This window comes from Trypanosoma equiperdum (genome assembly GCF_001457755.1).
Source record: "Trypanosoma equiperdum strain OVI genome assembly, contig: ctg_1626, whole genome shotgun sequence".
Taxonomy (NCBI): domain Eukaryota; phylum Euglenozoa; class Kinetoplastea; order Trypanosomatida; family Trypanosomatidae; genus Trypanosoma; species Trypanosoma equiperdum.
The window spans coordinates 8,716-21,210 of NW_027123645.1; the positions used below are offsets into that span (position 1 = coordinate 8,716).

Below are 12,495 nucleotides of genomic sequence, written 5' to 3' on the forward strand. Positions count from 1 at the left end.
CGTACCTAAACAGTGGAAGGAGGGGAAGCGGCACCAAGCACAAATTATGTTGTGCAGTCGCTTCCTGTCTCCATAGGCGGAAAAGAACGACAAAAAAATAAATGGTAAAGTGCGGCCTATGTTTGCAGACGCTCAGCGACTGGTGGTAAAATGCCACATGTAGCACTGCTTTAATTTCGCACGCGCGCGGCACCATGGTAGAAAAACTTTTTAAAAAAGAAAAATGGCACTGCACCCCTACTTCATTTATTTAGTAGAACGTTAAAGACCGAAGGATTCGACTGAGCTGCCACATCCTGATGTGTTGCTTCTCGCCGCACCTAGCACGGTGAAGGCCGTGAGCATGTATGTGTAGTGCAGAAGAGTAAAGAGCGTTTTCACACCCATATGTCGATTTCATCGAGTTTGTCCTCCAGATAGTTCTCAATGACATCAACAGGGTTACATGCAGCCCCGTGGCGCATTACTTTTTGCACCAGCTCCCTCCCTGCGTCACGGTTAAGCGGGTCCTTCATAAACTTCTTCGCCCATATGCGACGAGCAATGGAAAGACTGTAAAGGTAACCGTAGTAACCTGCTGGGTAACCGGAGAGGTGTTCAAACGAAAGAGTACCCAAAACGCCTGTTTCCGTCGGTGTCACAATAGAAAGAGGAGTACATATGTCGATAAGGACCTTTGCTAAGTTGTACGTACCGCGTCCGTAGTCGCCGATATCTCCAAGTGTACGTTTCCCAAGGTTCCCCTGGTCTCCACGAGGAAAGTACACAGTGTATGGCTGAGGACCATGAAGGGTCTGATCTACCGCCGAAAGAACTACTTGATCCATCATGTCAAGGTGCTTGAACATGTCAGCAGCTGCGTTCCGTTTCATGACCATGTCAAATGAGATGGGTTCCCGCGTGCTGATACGGTGTGCCCACAACTGCAGAAACTCATGGGAGGTGAGGAATTGCTCAAAGAGCTGCGAGAATGTCTCTACAAAATCGATACTAGCACGTGTTCCAGCGAGGTTCTGTACCTTCGTCTGGCCAAAAATGGTGTGCATCGCATGACCAAACTCGTGAAAAACTGTTGTCACTTCATTGGGGTGCATAAGCGTAGACTCATCGTCAAACCTACCATTAGGGAGTCGCTGCACGGGCGAGCAGGCTCCAACATTGCACGTTAAAACAACAACGGGATACTGGCGTTTCGGTAACTTTAGCCCCACCTTTGCCAAGGCCTCTTGGTGGGGTATACAACCAAGCTGCAACGTAAGGTGGCCAGCTTGGCAATATTTCATTTCACTCGCGTACAAATCGAGTACGATAACTCCAAGAAACGCCTTATTCTCGTCATACACGTGATACTTTTTGGCGTCGTTGTTGAAGATCTCATCTTTGTCGAACTGCACTTCCTCCAACCGCACGCCAAAAACCTCCAAACAGAGGCACTGAATACCGCGTATGCAGTTTGCAACGGAGAAATACTCAGCCGCTGTTTCCGGCTCCGCATCACGTCTTAGTGAATGAGCCACTCGAGCTCGGACATCGTCTGTAATGTTTTGTCGATTACGTACTTCTCCAACGTTGCTCCGTATGATATCCATCTCCTTCTCGGCCTCTCTCCGGTACTTATGGGCAATTCCACACAAGAAATGCCAAACACGCTGCTGATTTTCCAGCATTGTCCCTCGAAGTTGTTGTTCTGCGAAGCTCTCAAACCCCAGCAGTTGCGAGAGTTCGTAACGGCACTGAAGAAGATAACGGAGTGTTGCAAAGGGATTCTTCGAACCCTGCTCCGTCAGGAAGCGCATGGCGAGTTCCTCCTTTTCAATGTTCATTTCAGTTACCTTCTCACGTAGTTTGTCGGGGAGATGGATGCCGTTACTTTCCATGTCCCGCCTAAGTTGGGCCACGTTTTTAATTTCTTCACTGCTGAGTTCCTTGTGTCCCTCAGTGCTGTCAAGCTGAAGGACAACATCGTACAAATCCCTTCGGGAGTTGACTTTACTCATGTACTCATATCCCTTTTGAAATGCGTACGAGGCATGCTGCTTGTACTCCGCATCAGGGTGAACCTGGCGCACAAACTCACAGGGGTCAAGAAGAAGACATAGAACGTTACTAGTTGAGTCAATAAGGTCGTGTTTTTCTTTTATGCTCTTGGCCTTTGGAATTTCGTTTAGAAGTGCGTCACACACCTCAATGGTTCGATCAACTGTCTCCGACAATATGGACTTTGACGAAAGGAAAGAAAGTGTGGGTATTTCCTCCACGTCGGTGACACAAGCGCTTTTTTGCTTCCCAGCGGTTGCATCACTGACAGCTGAACAAATCGTCGCACCATGACGCACTCGTCCGGCCCAACGGCAGGCAGTGAAGCCTGAAGCACACAGTGTGAAGGGGGTGACACGCCGCAACATTTTTTTTTTTACGCACCTATGTTTCTACCCTATTTCTTTAAAAATTTCCCGCCGTCACCTTGTTGCTATTCAATATACTACTGAAGCGATGATTGCGCCGTTGCAATAAGTACGATTATTATCATTGTTAAACACAGCGAGCCACAAGGGGGGAAAGAAGGCGAAGGCGGGGTTACACGACACAGCATGACGAACTGCCAAGCGAAGATACACAAATACGACAACGTAAAAACAACAACAACAACAACCGAATATCTCATAACGCAGCGATAGCTGTAAAGACATTTTCTGGTTCTCATCCCTTTCGTCGCTGACCATTCACAGGGGTCCCTACGCGAAAGGAACATTCCAACTGGTCTTTACGAATGCTGTGGAAAGGTGTGTGTGTGCGATCGCTTGCCACCGCTCATCTTTCAGGTCTTGTGGTGGCATTTCATCTCGTACCTTTCCATACCACCGCCGCGCGTTTTGATAGTCTCCGCTGTGAAAGTAAGCCTGCGCAAGCCTGCAAGCAAACTCAAGGTTTGCAGGGTCATTTTCCACTGCGCGTTTGTGCAGCTGCACACTCTTTGCCCATAGTTCCTTCCAGCCAGGAACCCCGCACCAACGTGCGTATAGGCGGGTTGGGTTATACCAGACATAAGCGCAACGAGCACTGAGAGCTCCAAGCGCGTTAGGGATATCCGCATCAGTGGGAAGCAGTTCCATCCCCTTCTCCCCCCGACGCATAATGGCGTTATAGTTCTCTAAGAGCCCAAGGCCCATCAAACTTTTCATGTAATACAGGGCTTCTGCCTCACGTGTAGCAGACAACACGTAGGTTCGGTAACACGGGCCATATTCCGGGTTCTCATTTATACATTTGCGACTGACGTCCACCCCACGCTGCAGCAGATCGAGGCGATCACACCAGTGATCCCTGGCGTACTTGTTCTTAGTTTTGTCGTACAGTACGGTAGTTTCTGCAAGAAGCGCCATCACCTCAGGACTGGAGGGGTTCTTCGCAAACAGCGTTTCAGCGTAATCATAGGCACTTTCCCCGAGGGAAAAGCTAAGTAACTGATCGCGGAACTCACGGTAGCTGTTGAGATCACTCGCATTAGAGCACTTTGCGGTAGTCTCAGAGTTGTCATCGGGTGATTCACCCGGTGGTGGCGAGTTAATGATTCCCTTCCCAGATGCAGCGTCCATATTGGCGCTACTCGAATCATTAGCACTGCTGCTACTACTGCCCATTTTGTCGATATATAAATAATATACTTTTATCACGTTCGTTCGCTCGCCTATGTATTCTTAATCACTTCCTAATGTAAAAACCTTTCCTTTATGCGACGTCTCACCGACACTTAAAAGTGTATCAGTGGACGAGACAGTCTCACGCACAACCCCCACTCACCAAGGAGGTATATAATGTTGTCCTTTCAAAACACAACAGCAAAACAGATGTTCATAAGAGTCGCAACGGAGTGTTGGCAGCGCGGGAAGCAAAAAATAAAAACAGACGCCCACAGAAGGGTGTTGCAAAGTGTCACAACTAGCAAACAAAAACGAACATGATATGTGTGTTTTACTTTTGTAATGGTGGCTGAACCAATGGTATTTTACACCCCGACTGGCTAACAACGCTCCCCATGGAATAATACCAAACCTTCAATGCGCTTTCAAATCCTAAGCGAGCAATACACGATTGCACGATAAACCGTAAGTGTCCTTGATTACTATTCCTTGCGTTCTCATGTCTGTGTGGCGCCCCACTCCTCAAAGAAACTGTTGTTCGGAGGTGTTTACGCAACAACTTTTAGTGTGAAGCGCACCGCCCCAACGGAAGACTGGAATAAAAAACTTTCGCTCCCTTTCCTTCATTGGCACTTGGGAGGTGTTTTCATGCCACAGCCTAAGAGTATGCAGTTGTACCTACGCATATGTCTGAGCAGCTTGGTCATGTGCAACTACATTAGCTGGTAAAGAACAAATGCAGGCAAATAGAAAAAAAACCAAAGAAACATCAGGGGAAAGTTAATCCTTCAAATGAAAACATGAAGGCCGGAAAAGATAAGTGCCTCTGCTGTGGAACCAGTATACCAAAACAGTAATTGCAACGCCTACTCGAGTGCTTTCCTCATCCTTCACACCCATCATCCCTTATAAAGAAGTTCGGGAGACGAATGGGGGGAGAATAAACCGAAGGCAGAGGAGGTAAACGAAGTAACAAAATCATTAAAGAAAAGAAAACAGGAAATGAGCCGGGACAGACTTCACATACCCCAAAATGACGAACAAAATAGTGCAAAAAGGCAGGGGCAAACCAACATGTTCGGGGCACTCCTACTCGTGCAACCGCAAAAGATTTACGCTTCTTCCTGATCCTGGATGTTGAAGTACTTCAACTGGTATGTGTCTTTCCCCTTGGCGAGAATACGGATCCAATCACGGAGGTCCTTCTTCTTGAGGAACTTCTTCGTCAGGTATTTGAAGTACTTCTTGCGGTAAGCCATAGTCGTCGTGATGGACAGAATGTTTTCACGCATGTTGACGCGTACCTTCGAGGTGAGCTTTCCCTTGCGGCCGTTTAGCTTCACATTATCCTGGAAGTACTGCTGGAAGTTGCTGAGGATATCATCACTGAAGATACCGTCGCTGGCGGGGATGCTGCAGTCAATCTTGAACACCTTCTTTCCTTTCGCAAGCTGCCTCTGGCGAGTGAAGCCGCGGGAGCCGACCTTTGCGCGAACAGCAACCATCAGCGGCTAATATTACCAAACTAGTGCGGTGCAAAAACTAATGAAAGGAAAAGTGAATCCCGGAGCTTCTCTCCTTCCCTGTTAGGTGAAAACACAGGAAAATGAAGGGGACGAAGAAGACGGCAATGAAAGGCATGCTGAATAGCAGGGTTTACTGCAATACACGAAAGAAGCAAACAGATACATCAAAGTCAACACGATAAGAACAAAACAAGCCCACGGACACTTCACGCACGCTCTGTAACGAACCGGATAACACGGTGTTAAAATTAACACCAATTCCACCAAGCAGCCTCTTATCGCACGCCACTCTCGTGTGGTGCCCCATGAGTCGCGTCGTTTTCAGCAGATCCAGCAGTGGATAGTGGTGGTGCCCCGGTTGTATTAGACGTGTCGTCCACGAGTTCCTCCACTACTCGACTGCCACCTCTCTGCTGTTGCTTAGCGGCTGCGGCAGCTTCTTTGCGGTTCTTGCTCATTGCTAGTTGCTTTGCGCGGAATTCCTTGAACTTCTTGCGCTTAATAATGTCCTCTTGCTCCCGGCGTTCGAGCATCTCACGAACACGTTCTGCCTCCTCTTTGTCACGCTGTTGTTGCTCTTCGTCAATCCGCTGTTGTTCCTCTGGAGCAATCCACGGCGCGTCGTCTTCATCATCGCTAACCCCCGCCCGCTCCATTTCCCGCTTCCGACGCTTTTCCATTTCGTATTGTTTCATATCAAACTGCAAAACATGTGTAGAGCAATACAACCTGTGTTGCTCAATCAGAGGAACCGTGTGAAGCGTCACGAAGCACTTCATTCTGTGAAACACAGTTCTCGTTGCTAAAGAAATAAGTCTCATTACCTGCTTTCCGAGGCCTTTCCACGATCTACGCCTCGATTAGAAAAATATGAGAGTGAGAAAAGATTACACAGCGAATTTACTCCACCTTGTCATGTGTCACTACGGACGAAAGGTGGAGCAGAGGAAGCAGGAAGAGATAGACTTGTTTGTGAGACATCTTATCGTTGTTACACTTAATTTACTCGAAACCCATGCGTGAGTTGCCCATTTTATTTAAAGGATACAAACATACGTATATCCAACGGGCTGCGCTTTCTGAGCATAACCCCTGCGGTTACCTCACAACCGATAACAATTCGTCGTTTGTGCCTACTCCTTCTCTGTATTTTTTCGGGCTCCAGCTTTCTTCACAACCTTGGACCCTTTCTTAGGCTTCTGAGTAACCTGCAGTTGAGCACGTTCAACAAGCTTGGATTCGGCCTGCTTTGCGCCTATCGCCTGGGCGCTGCTGCGGAAACTTCCTTTTCCACCTGACGTCCCCATATCTTTTTCTCCTAGAAGCATCAGACGTCTACGTAGTATCTTGATTGCTTTTTCCTTCGCCTTATTTTCAGTGTCTGCGTCATCGTCGATCAAATCGTCGACATCCACATCGGCCTCACGGCTCATGCGGCGCGCCCAATTATTATTTGCCCTTGATTTGTCAATCTCTTTTTGCAGCTTATCAATCTGCAAAGCTACTTTTAGATGTGCATGCAGTTGATGAACGATGGTTGGTTGAAGTGCAAACACTTCCAAATCGCCAGTGCTGCGCCCGAGAGAGCCCATTAGCTTTGTAAATGAGACATGTTCTTGCGCATTTACCATAAGAAGAGAAAGACCAGTCCCTCCACACCGTGCTGTGCGACCGCAGCGGTGGATGTAAGCATCGGTAGAACGCGGAACCTGAAAGTGAACCACGTACCGAACTCCTTCCACGTCCAACCCGCGAGAGGCGATGTCGGTAGCCACCAGAACACGCTTCTCGCCCTTTCTAAACTTGTCAATGAACTTTAGCCGCTGCCGTTGCTGAAGTGAAGCGTGCAGACCAGCCACAGGTATGCCCAACACTTCTAACAACTTTACAAGGCGACGAAGCATAGATATGGCATTAACAAACACAATCGACCTCTCACGGTACATCTTGAGGAAATAATACAAATAAAGGTCTTTACTGTCCCCGGGACAACGAAGGTACGTCTCATGTATTTTGGCGGCAACATCAACTTTGGGTGAAATAGTGAAGACGTGGGCGTTTGAAGGCTTTATTTCCAACTGCTGTAACACTTTCCCCATTGTGTCTTCATTGGAGGTACGGATCACAGTTTTCTTGGCGCGCATGTCTCTCCGCACATAGTTTGTTTGAAGCGAAAGTGTTGCACTAGTAACAAACGTTGTGACGCGATGACCTTCCGGTGGATCTGGCGGCATTGGAATGAGGCGGGGCTCATCCTTCCTGGAAGTCCTTAGCTGAGGCGTTTCCTTCTTATCGTCGTCGCCAGTGGGAGAATCCTTTGGAAAAGGCACAAACTTCTGCTTTTCCGCATCCCAAAAACCGGCCTCAAGCTCTGCATCTCCCGCCTCCGCCCCTTCCTCCCGCTCCTGCACGTAACCGGCGGGTAATATTTCGCAGTGGATACGCTCCAGCAAATTTTTCAGCTCCTCGAAACGACCGGACTGCAGGAGCTTATCGGCTTCATCAAGAACTACATAAGAAAGGCGTCGGCTGAGGCTGTGACCCAAATAGCATCCCTCGTTCTTTTGCATCAGTTCCCAGAGGCGACCTGGTGTGCATATGAGAACATGCGGGTGGCGGTTGAGCACACGTTGTTGCTTTTCTGGTGCCATGCCACCAACAACACAACCAACGATAACCTGAGGAGCGTGTTGTACAAGCTGCTGCATCGCCTCGCTAATTTGGAGTGCCAACTCACGAGTTGGTGAAACAATCAGCGCTTGCATGAGCCGACCTTGAAGTTTGAAGGTAGTTGTGGGAGGTGCTGTAGTGAGCTGTTCCCCTTCCTCCTCTCCTTCGCGCAGCCGCTTTCGACTTTTTTTAAAGCTTTCACTTTTCCCCCTTTCAGTAGATTTTCCTCCACCTTTTGTTTTTTTCCCCTTACCCTCCTTTCCCTTTGCTGCATTCGCCGTCTCCTCGTTTCCAATTTTCCCGTCCGGACCTTGCGTTACTTCATTCACCAGCACGTTGGTCAAAACATGTTGCAGAATAGGGATTGCGAAGGCCAAAGTCTTTCCACTTCCAGTCTCCGCAGAGATGATAACATCTTTTTCCCAACCACGTCCTCCAGACTTGCCCTTTCCAGGGGTAATCTTTTCTTTCCCTCCAACTGCACGACCATCAACGTTTTGTGAGAGAACACTTGGAAGCACCTCTTCCTGAACGGGAGTCGGATGGGTGAAACGCATAGTTCTCAAGGCTTTAAGAAGGAGTGGATGAAGCCCAACACGCTCCCAGAAGACGTACGGATCACCGTGGTGCCGATACTGATTTTTTCCCCCTGGAACTGAGTTAGTGTCCTTCCCACCGCCCAGCTCGTCTTCACCGAGTTGAACCTCTGGCAGAGCGAGGGGATGGTCCTCTGGAAGCGGTGCCTCCGGAAGGACTAATCTTGGTTTACCATCAGACTCACTGTTGCCCCTGCCAACATTAGGTTTTGCTGCTGTTTTACCACCACTGTTGGTGTTACTGAGAGAAGCTGAAGTTTGAAGGAGTAGATCGGTAAGGCTTCGTGGGTCTAAGGCCACTTCACGCGTAGGGGCGGCCGAACCTGCTGCTATTTCCTCGACTAACTCTTGAAGGGGCCGTGACCCGCTTTCAATGTCGTCGAAGCGATTGCATTGACGGCGACCGGTACGCACGCGCTTCCGAACATCTTTGGAGACCTTCTGCCGTTGCCTCATTTCATTCTTACGAAGACGCTGCTTTAGCGTCTTCTTCTTCAGTGACATGTTTGCCGTCCTTCAACATCGTTAAGCGAGAGCGCGCAAATAAATAAAGAAGAAAGAAGAACGAAACGAGTGGAAAGTGCGGAGAGTTTGAAAGAAGAATAGTATCAAGGAGGGGTAATGCGGGCTCTAGAGGTCCCTTTTTCTTTTTCAAGGGTGGAGGGCATACTTCGGAGCCGTAGCGGGTTCAAGACAAAATGGTAGAAATTATTCTACACTCTCCCAATGCTTCAACCACGGATACAAGCAACTAAGCGGTTATGATTGCAAATGATGTGTACACACGACACTGATGCCATCTAACTTTTCTTCCTTAGCACAGCACCCCCCTCCCACCGGTAAGAACAACAACAAATGCCACGAGAGAACACCGCTGAACATTTCCGGCATTAGTTGAGAGTTGAGTTGAATGATTGGTACCCCTCCTTTTCGCACATGGACACCTTCCGAGTTGGACTTGCAGTGCGAAAAGGTGGCACCGATGTTGGTGGGTGAATGGTTATGTGCGTTGCGGCCTGTCCGCCCGATGACAAAACTTATTCCGTATTTTATGCGAATCTTGAGCTAAGCAGCCACAACACACCAACTACAACCCTCTTGCGGATCCCAGAACGGTAAGGGAGTGTGGGTGCTGCGCTCTGTACCGCAGAATTTATTCTTCGTCGTTTTGATGGCATGGGTTTGCGTTAACATGGGTTCGCACACAGTGGAGCATAGCGAATTGATTCAAAATCTGTTTGTCTCATACCCGTCCGTCACGTTTCGCCAATTACCTCCACACCCGCCCCCTTCTCCCCCATGGTGGCACGAATATGCGTATTTTTCCTCAAACCACAAAGTTGTGCCCTACAAGTAAAACAAAGACAGGAAGGGAGAAAAAGAGTATTTGCGTGTAAACGCCTATGTGTGTTGAATAACGACACTGCAAATACAGAAAGGGGCTGATACGCCATCACATCACGTCTACTGCCCCATATTTTCACACATTTTTTTCTTTTTGCGTTCTCCCTTAGCTGAAAGTCATAGCGTCACATTCAACGCTTTCGCCTGTCCGTGGCTGAGGAAGACACCGGTTCGGTAGCGGCACTTGCGGAGTACAGCACGCGGTATACTCCGTTGCGGTCGTAATAGCCGCTGAAGTCAATCCACGTCAAAAGCGGCACAAGTTGTGGATAGTCGGCTCCCACAGGGGAAGCGAGCTCGGAAAGAGCTTTAAGAAACTGCGTTTCCACATCCTGTAATATTTCCTGCAGCCGTTGCTCGCTAAGCCCCTGGGCCGCACCTGGTCTCCCTGTTTCACTGAAAACGGAGGCTATCTCCAGAATACGTGCGAGACTACGGAAACGAGTGGCGCTAGAAAGCACCAGACCAAGCTCGATACCCTTGAAGAAATCTTTCAATGCACTATTTACGGCGAAAATGCTATCAGCCTGGCATATCCGATTCATCATCCGACCCCAAAGCGGCTCCACAACGAAATGTGCTGCATAGAACTGAAATTGCCTGATGAACTGAATGAGTTGATGCTTAATGATATATGCACGCTGGTAGTGAGGATCCAAATCGGTATCCCCCGTCCACGACGTGGTAACGTCCCGTTCACAGGTTTTCAGCCACGTGAAAAGACGGAAGACGATGTTGAACTGCTCAAGAACAGGGGGGTCAATGACCATTGTGAGTGGCCATTTTAGGTCAGCCTCAAGTTGAAGCAGCTCTATACAACAACGTGTCTCAATACGCGTGGCGCTCCTCCTGCCGTTTGTGGATGCGCGTTGAGGGGACTCGTCGTTCTGCCGTTCGTGTGAGTTGATAATGTCTTGTGCAACAGTTGTGCCCGAGAAGCTGCATCCAATGAGAGTATGGTACAAGTCTTTCCCACAGCACCTAGCGATTGCTGCTTGGAGTAACACGCGAACGGAATGCGCCTTCACCTGAAAAGGTGACTTCAGGAGAAGTTCCTCAGCACTGTCTAAAAAATCGATCAGCCAGTCGCTACGTTGGTGCAAGAAATAACTCTTCAACGATGTAAGGTGCCCCAAAAGATCGACCTGCGGTCCCAGAAACAACTGTAACACCTCTCCACTCGCAATTTCATATGACTCCTCTATACGCCGATGCAACTCGTCAACACCAGACCATATAAGTATTTGGTTCGATAATTCCCCGAACGATGGGAGAGCGCCGTTGTACTCCCGCAGCAGGCAGCAGTATTTGCCGGTATAGAACACTATCTTCGCCATCTTTGTGTTTGTGAGAATAAAATTAGGAACCATGTTCTTATTCATCGAGAAGCGCCGTTCAAAGGCATGCGCATCATCCATTCCTGTCTCGCCGTAATCGTCGCCTCCTCCGCCACACGGGGGAAATATGCGCCTCACTGCACTCTTTTTCATACCTGCCACAGCAGAAACTGGTGCTGCGGTGGTAGTGGATGCTGCTCCAGTGGGGAGGGATGCGTCTGATATGAAAAACTCTCCGTACGGGTCCTCAACTACTCCCTCGTGCACCCACCTGTGCAACACCCGCAGGTATGGTACTGATGCTCGTCTAAGTAACAAGTTCAGCAATTCATCGTCCTCCCTGCTTCCCGAATGTTTTTCAGCCTGTTCATGGATGTGGTTGAGCAACCGCCACCCAGCCATGGAGAGTGTTCCTTCTTCCTCCAGAATTGAATCTGTGGGCAGTACCTGCCGCAACCGCACGATGTGGTGGCCGGCACGAAGAACTTCTGAGACGACCCCCATCAGCGGCATTGCTTTCTTTTGGGACCACCTCTGCAGGTTTGCAATCTCGTGTGCGTAACTGGTGCAAATTTCTGATACCGCTTCACCCAGAGCCATAGCAACAAGGCTCTTTCCCATATACTCTGCACGTTCAACTTTCCGTAGCGCTACGAAAGAGTCTGCGATGGGAACTATGGTCTTGCAGAGGCCGCGCATCGAAACGGGCACATATCTCGATACCACGAAACCGTCCCGTGATGCCTGCAAAAGCGAGCCACCGTTGCCGACGGCTGCGGCTAGTACCTCCGCTGTGATGACACGATCTTGAATTTCCTCGGGAACGTCTTCCAGTTTCGTGTGGTCAGAAAACTGGGGGGCGAGCCTTGTGGGACTGCTCACGGTTGCCGCAGCAGTCTGTGGCGCTTGGAGAGGAGGTGGAGGGGCAAATGCGCCCTTGTCGGATACGCCCACGGGTGAAGCATGTTGGGTGCTGGTGGGTGCACAACGCTTCATCCATTCCGTCTCCAAAATAGCAACGCTAATGGGGTCCCCAAAGCCTGCCGCTGAAATTACGGCACTCCGGTCAGATGCGTGTTGCACGTGCTGAAATGAGATGCCACGGGACTCCAGGGATGTAACAAAATTTGCCCACAAGTGGGTCGTCATGGTAGCCCTAACACCACCTGTAAGCTACGACCCAACGTTAAACCCTTTTTCGTCACTGCAAAATTTAACGGAGAAGATGCCCCGAAGAGAGTGGCTACACAATAATGTGGGATGCGGAAGGTGACACTTGAACACAGTACCCCCAGAAGGCAAACCACCAGCATGGGGGGGG

The 12,495-nt window shown here is 49.3% G+C and overlaps 5 protein-coding genes and 1 pseudogene across 6 annotated transcripts; all 6 read right to left on the minus strand.

Annotated features, from left to right (window-relative positions):
• Nucleotides 1-377: 377 nt before the first annotated feature.
• On the minus strand, nt 378-2,405 carry TEOVI_000813600 (mitochondrial intermediate peptidase, putative; the record flags this gene model as incomplete). The annotated part of the gene is made up of 1 exon (XM_067222401.1): nt 378-2,405. The coding sequence occupies one exon, from the start codon at nt 2,403-2,405 to the stop codon at nt 378-380; it is 2,028 nt and encodes a 675-aa protein (XP_067078502.1).
• A 330-nt stretch (nt 2,406-2,735) lies between these two features.
• TEOVI_000813700 (uncharacterized protein) lies at nt 2,736-3,641 on the minus strand (the record flags this gene model as incomplete). The annotated part of the gene is made up of 1 exon (XM_067222402.1): nt 2,736-3,641. One exon carries the CDS (start codon nt 3,639-3,641, stop codon nt 2,736-2,738), a length of 906 nt encoding a protein of 301 aa, XP_067078503.1.
• Nucleotides 3,642-4,753: 1,112 nt separating this feature from the next.
• Nucleotides 4,754-5,146, minus strand: TEOVI_000813800 (60S ribosomal protein L22; the record flags this gene model as incomplete). The annotated part of the gene is made up of 1 exon (XM_067222403.1): nt 4,754-5,146. The coding sequence occupies one exon, from the start codon at nt 5,144-5,146 to the stop codon at nt 4,754-4,756; it is 393 nt and encodes a 130-aa protein (XP_067078504.1).
• A 296-nt stretch (nt 5,147-5,442) lies between these two features.
• On the minus strand, nt 5,443-5,988 carry TEOVI_000813900:pseudogene (annotated as a pseudogene). The gene has a single exon. A coding segment is annotated over exon 1 (546 nt).
• Nucleotides 5,989-6,300: 312 nt separating this feature from the next.
• Nucleotides 6,301-8,937, minus strand: TEOVI_000814000 (ATP-dependent DEAD/H RNA helicase, putative; the record flags this gene model as incomplete). Its single annotated transcript, XM_067222404.1, has 1 exon — nt 6,301-8,937. One exon carries the CDS (start codon nt 8,935-8,937, stop codon nt 6,301-6,303), a length of 2,637 nt encoding a protein of 878 aa, XP_067078505.1.
• Nucleotides 8,938-9,968: 1,031 nt separating this feature from the next.
• Nucleotides 9,969-12,323, minus strand: TEOVI_000814100 (gamma-tubulin complex subunit, putative; the record flags this gene model as incomplete). Its single annotated transcript, XM_067222405.1, has 1 exon — nt 9,969-12,323. The coding sequence occupies one exon, from the start codon at nt 12,321-12,323 to the stop codon at nt 9,969-9,971; it is 2,355 nt and encodes a 784-aa protein (XP_067078506.1).
• Between the last annotated feature and the right edge of the window lie 172 nt (nt 12,324-12,495).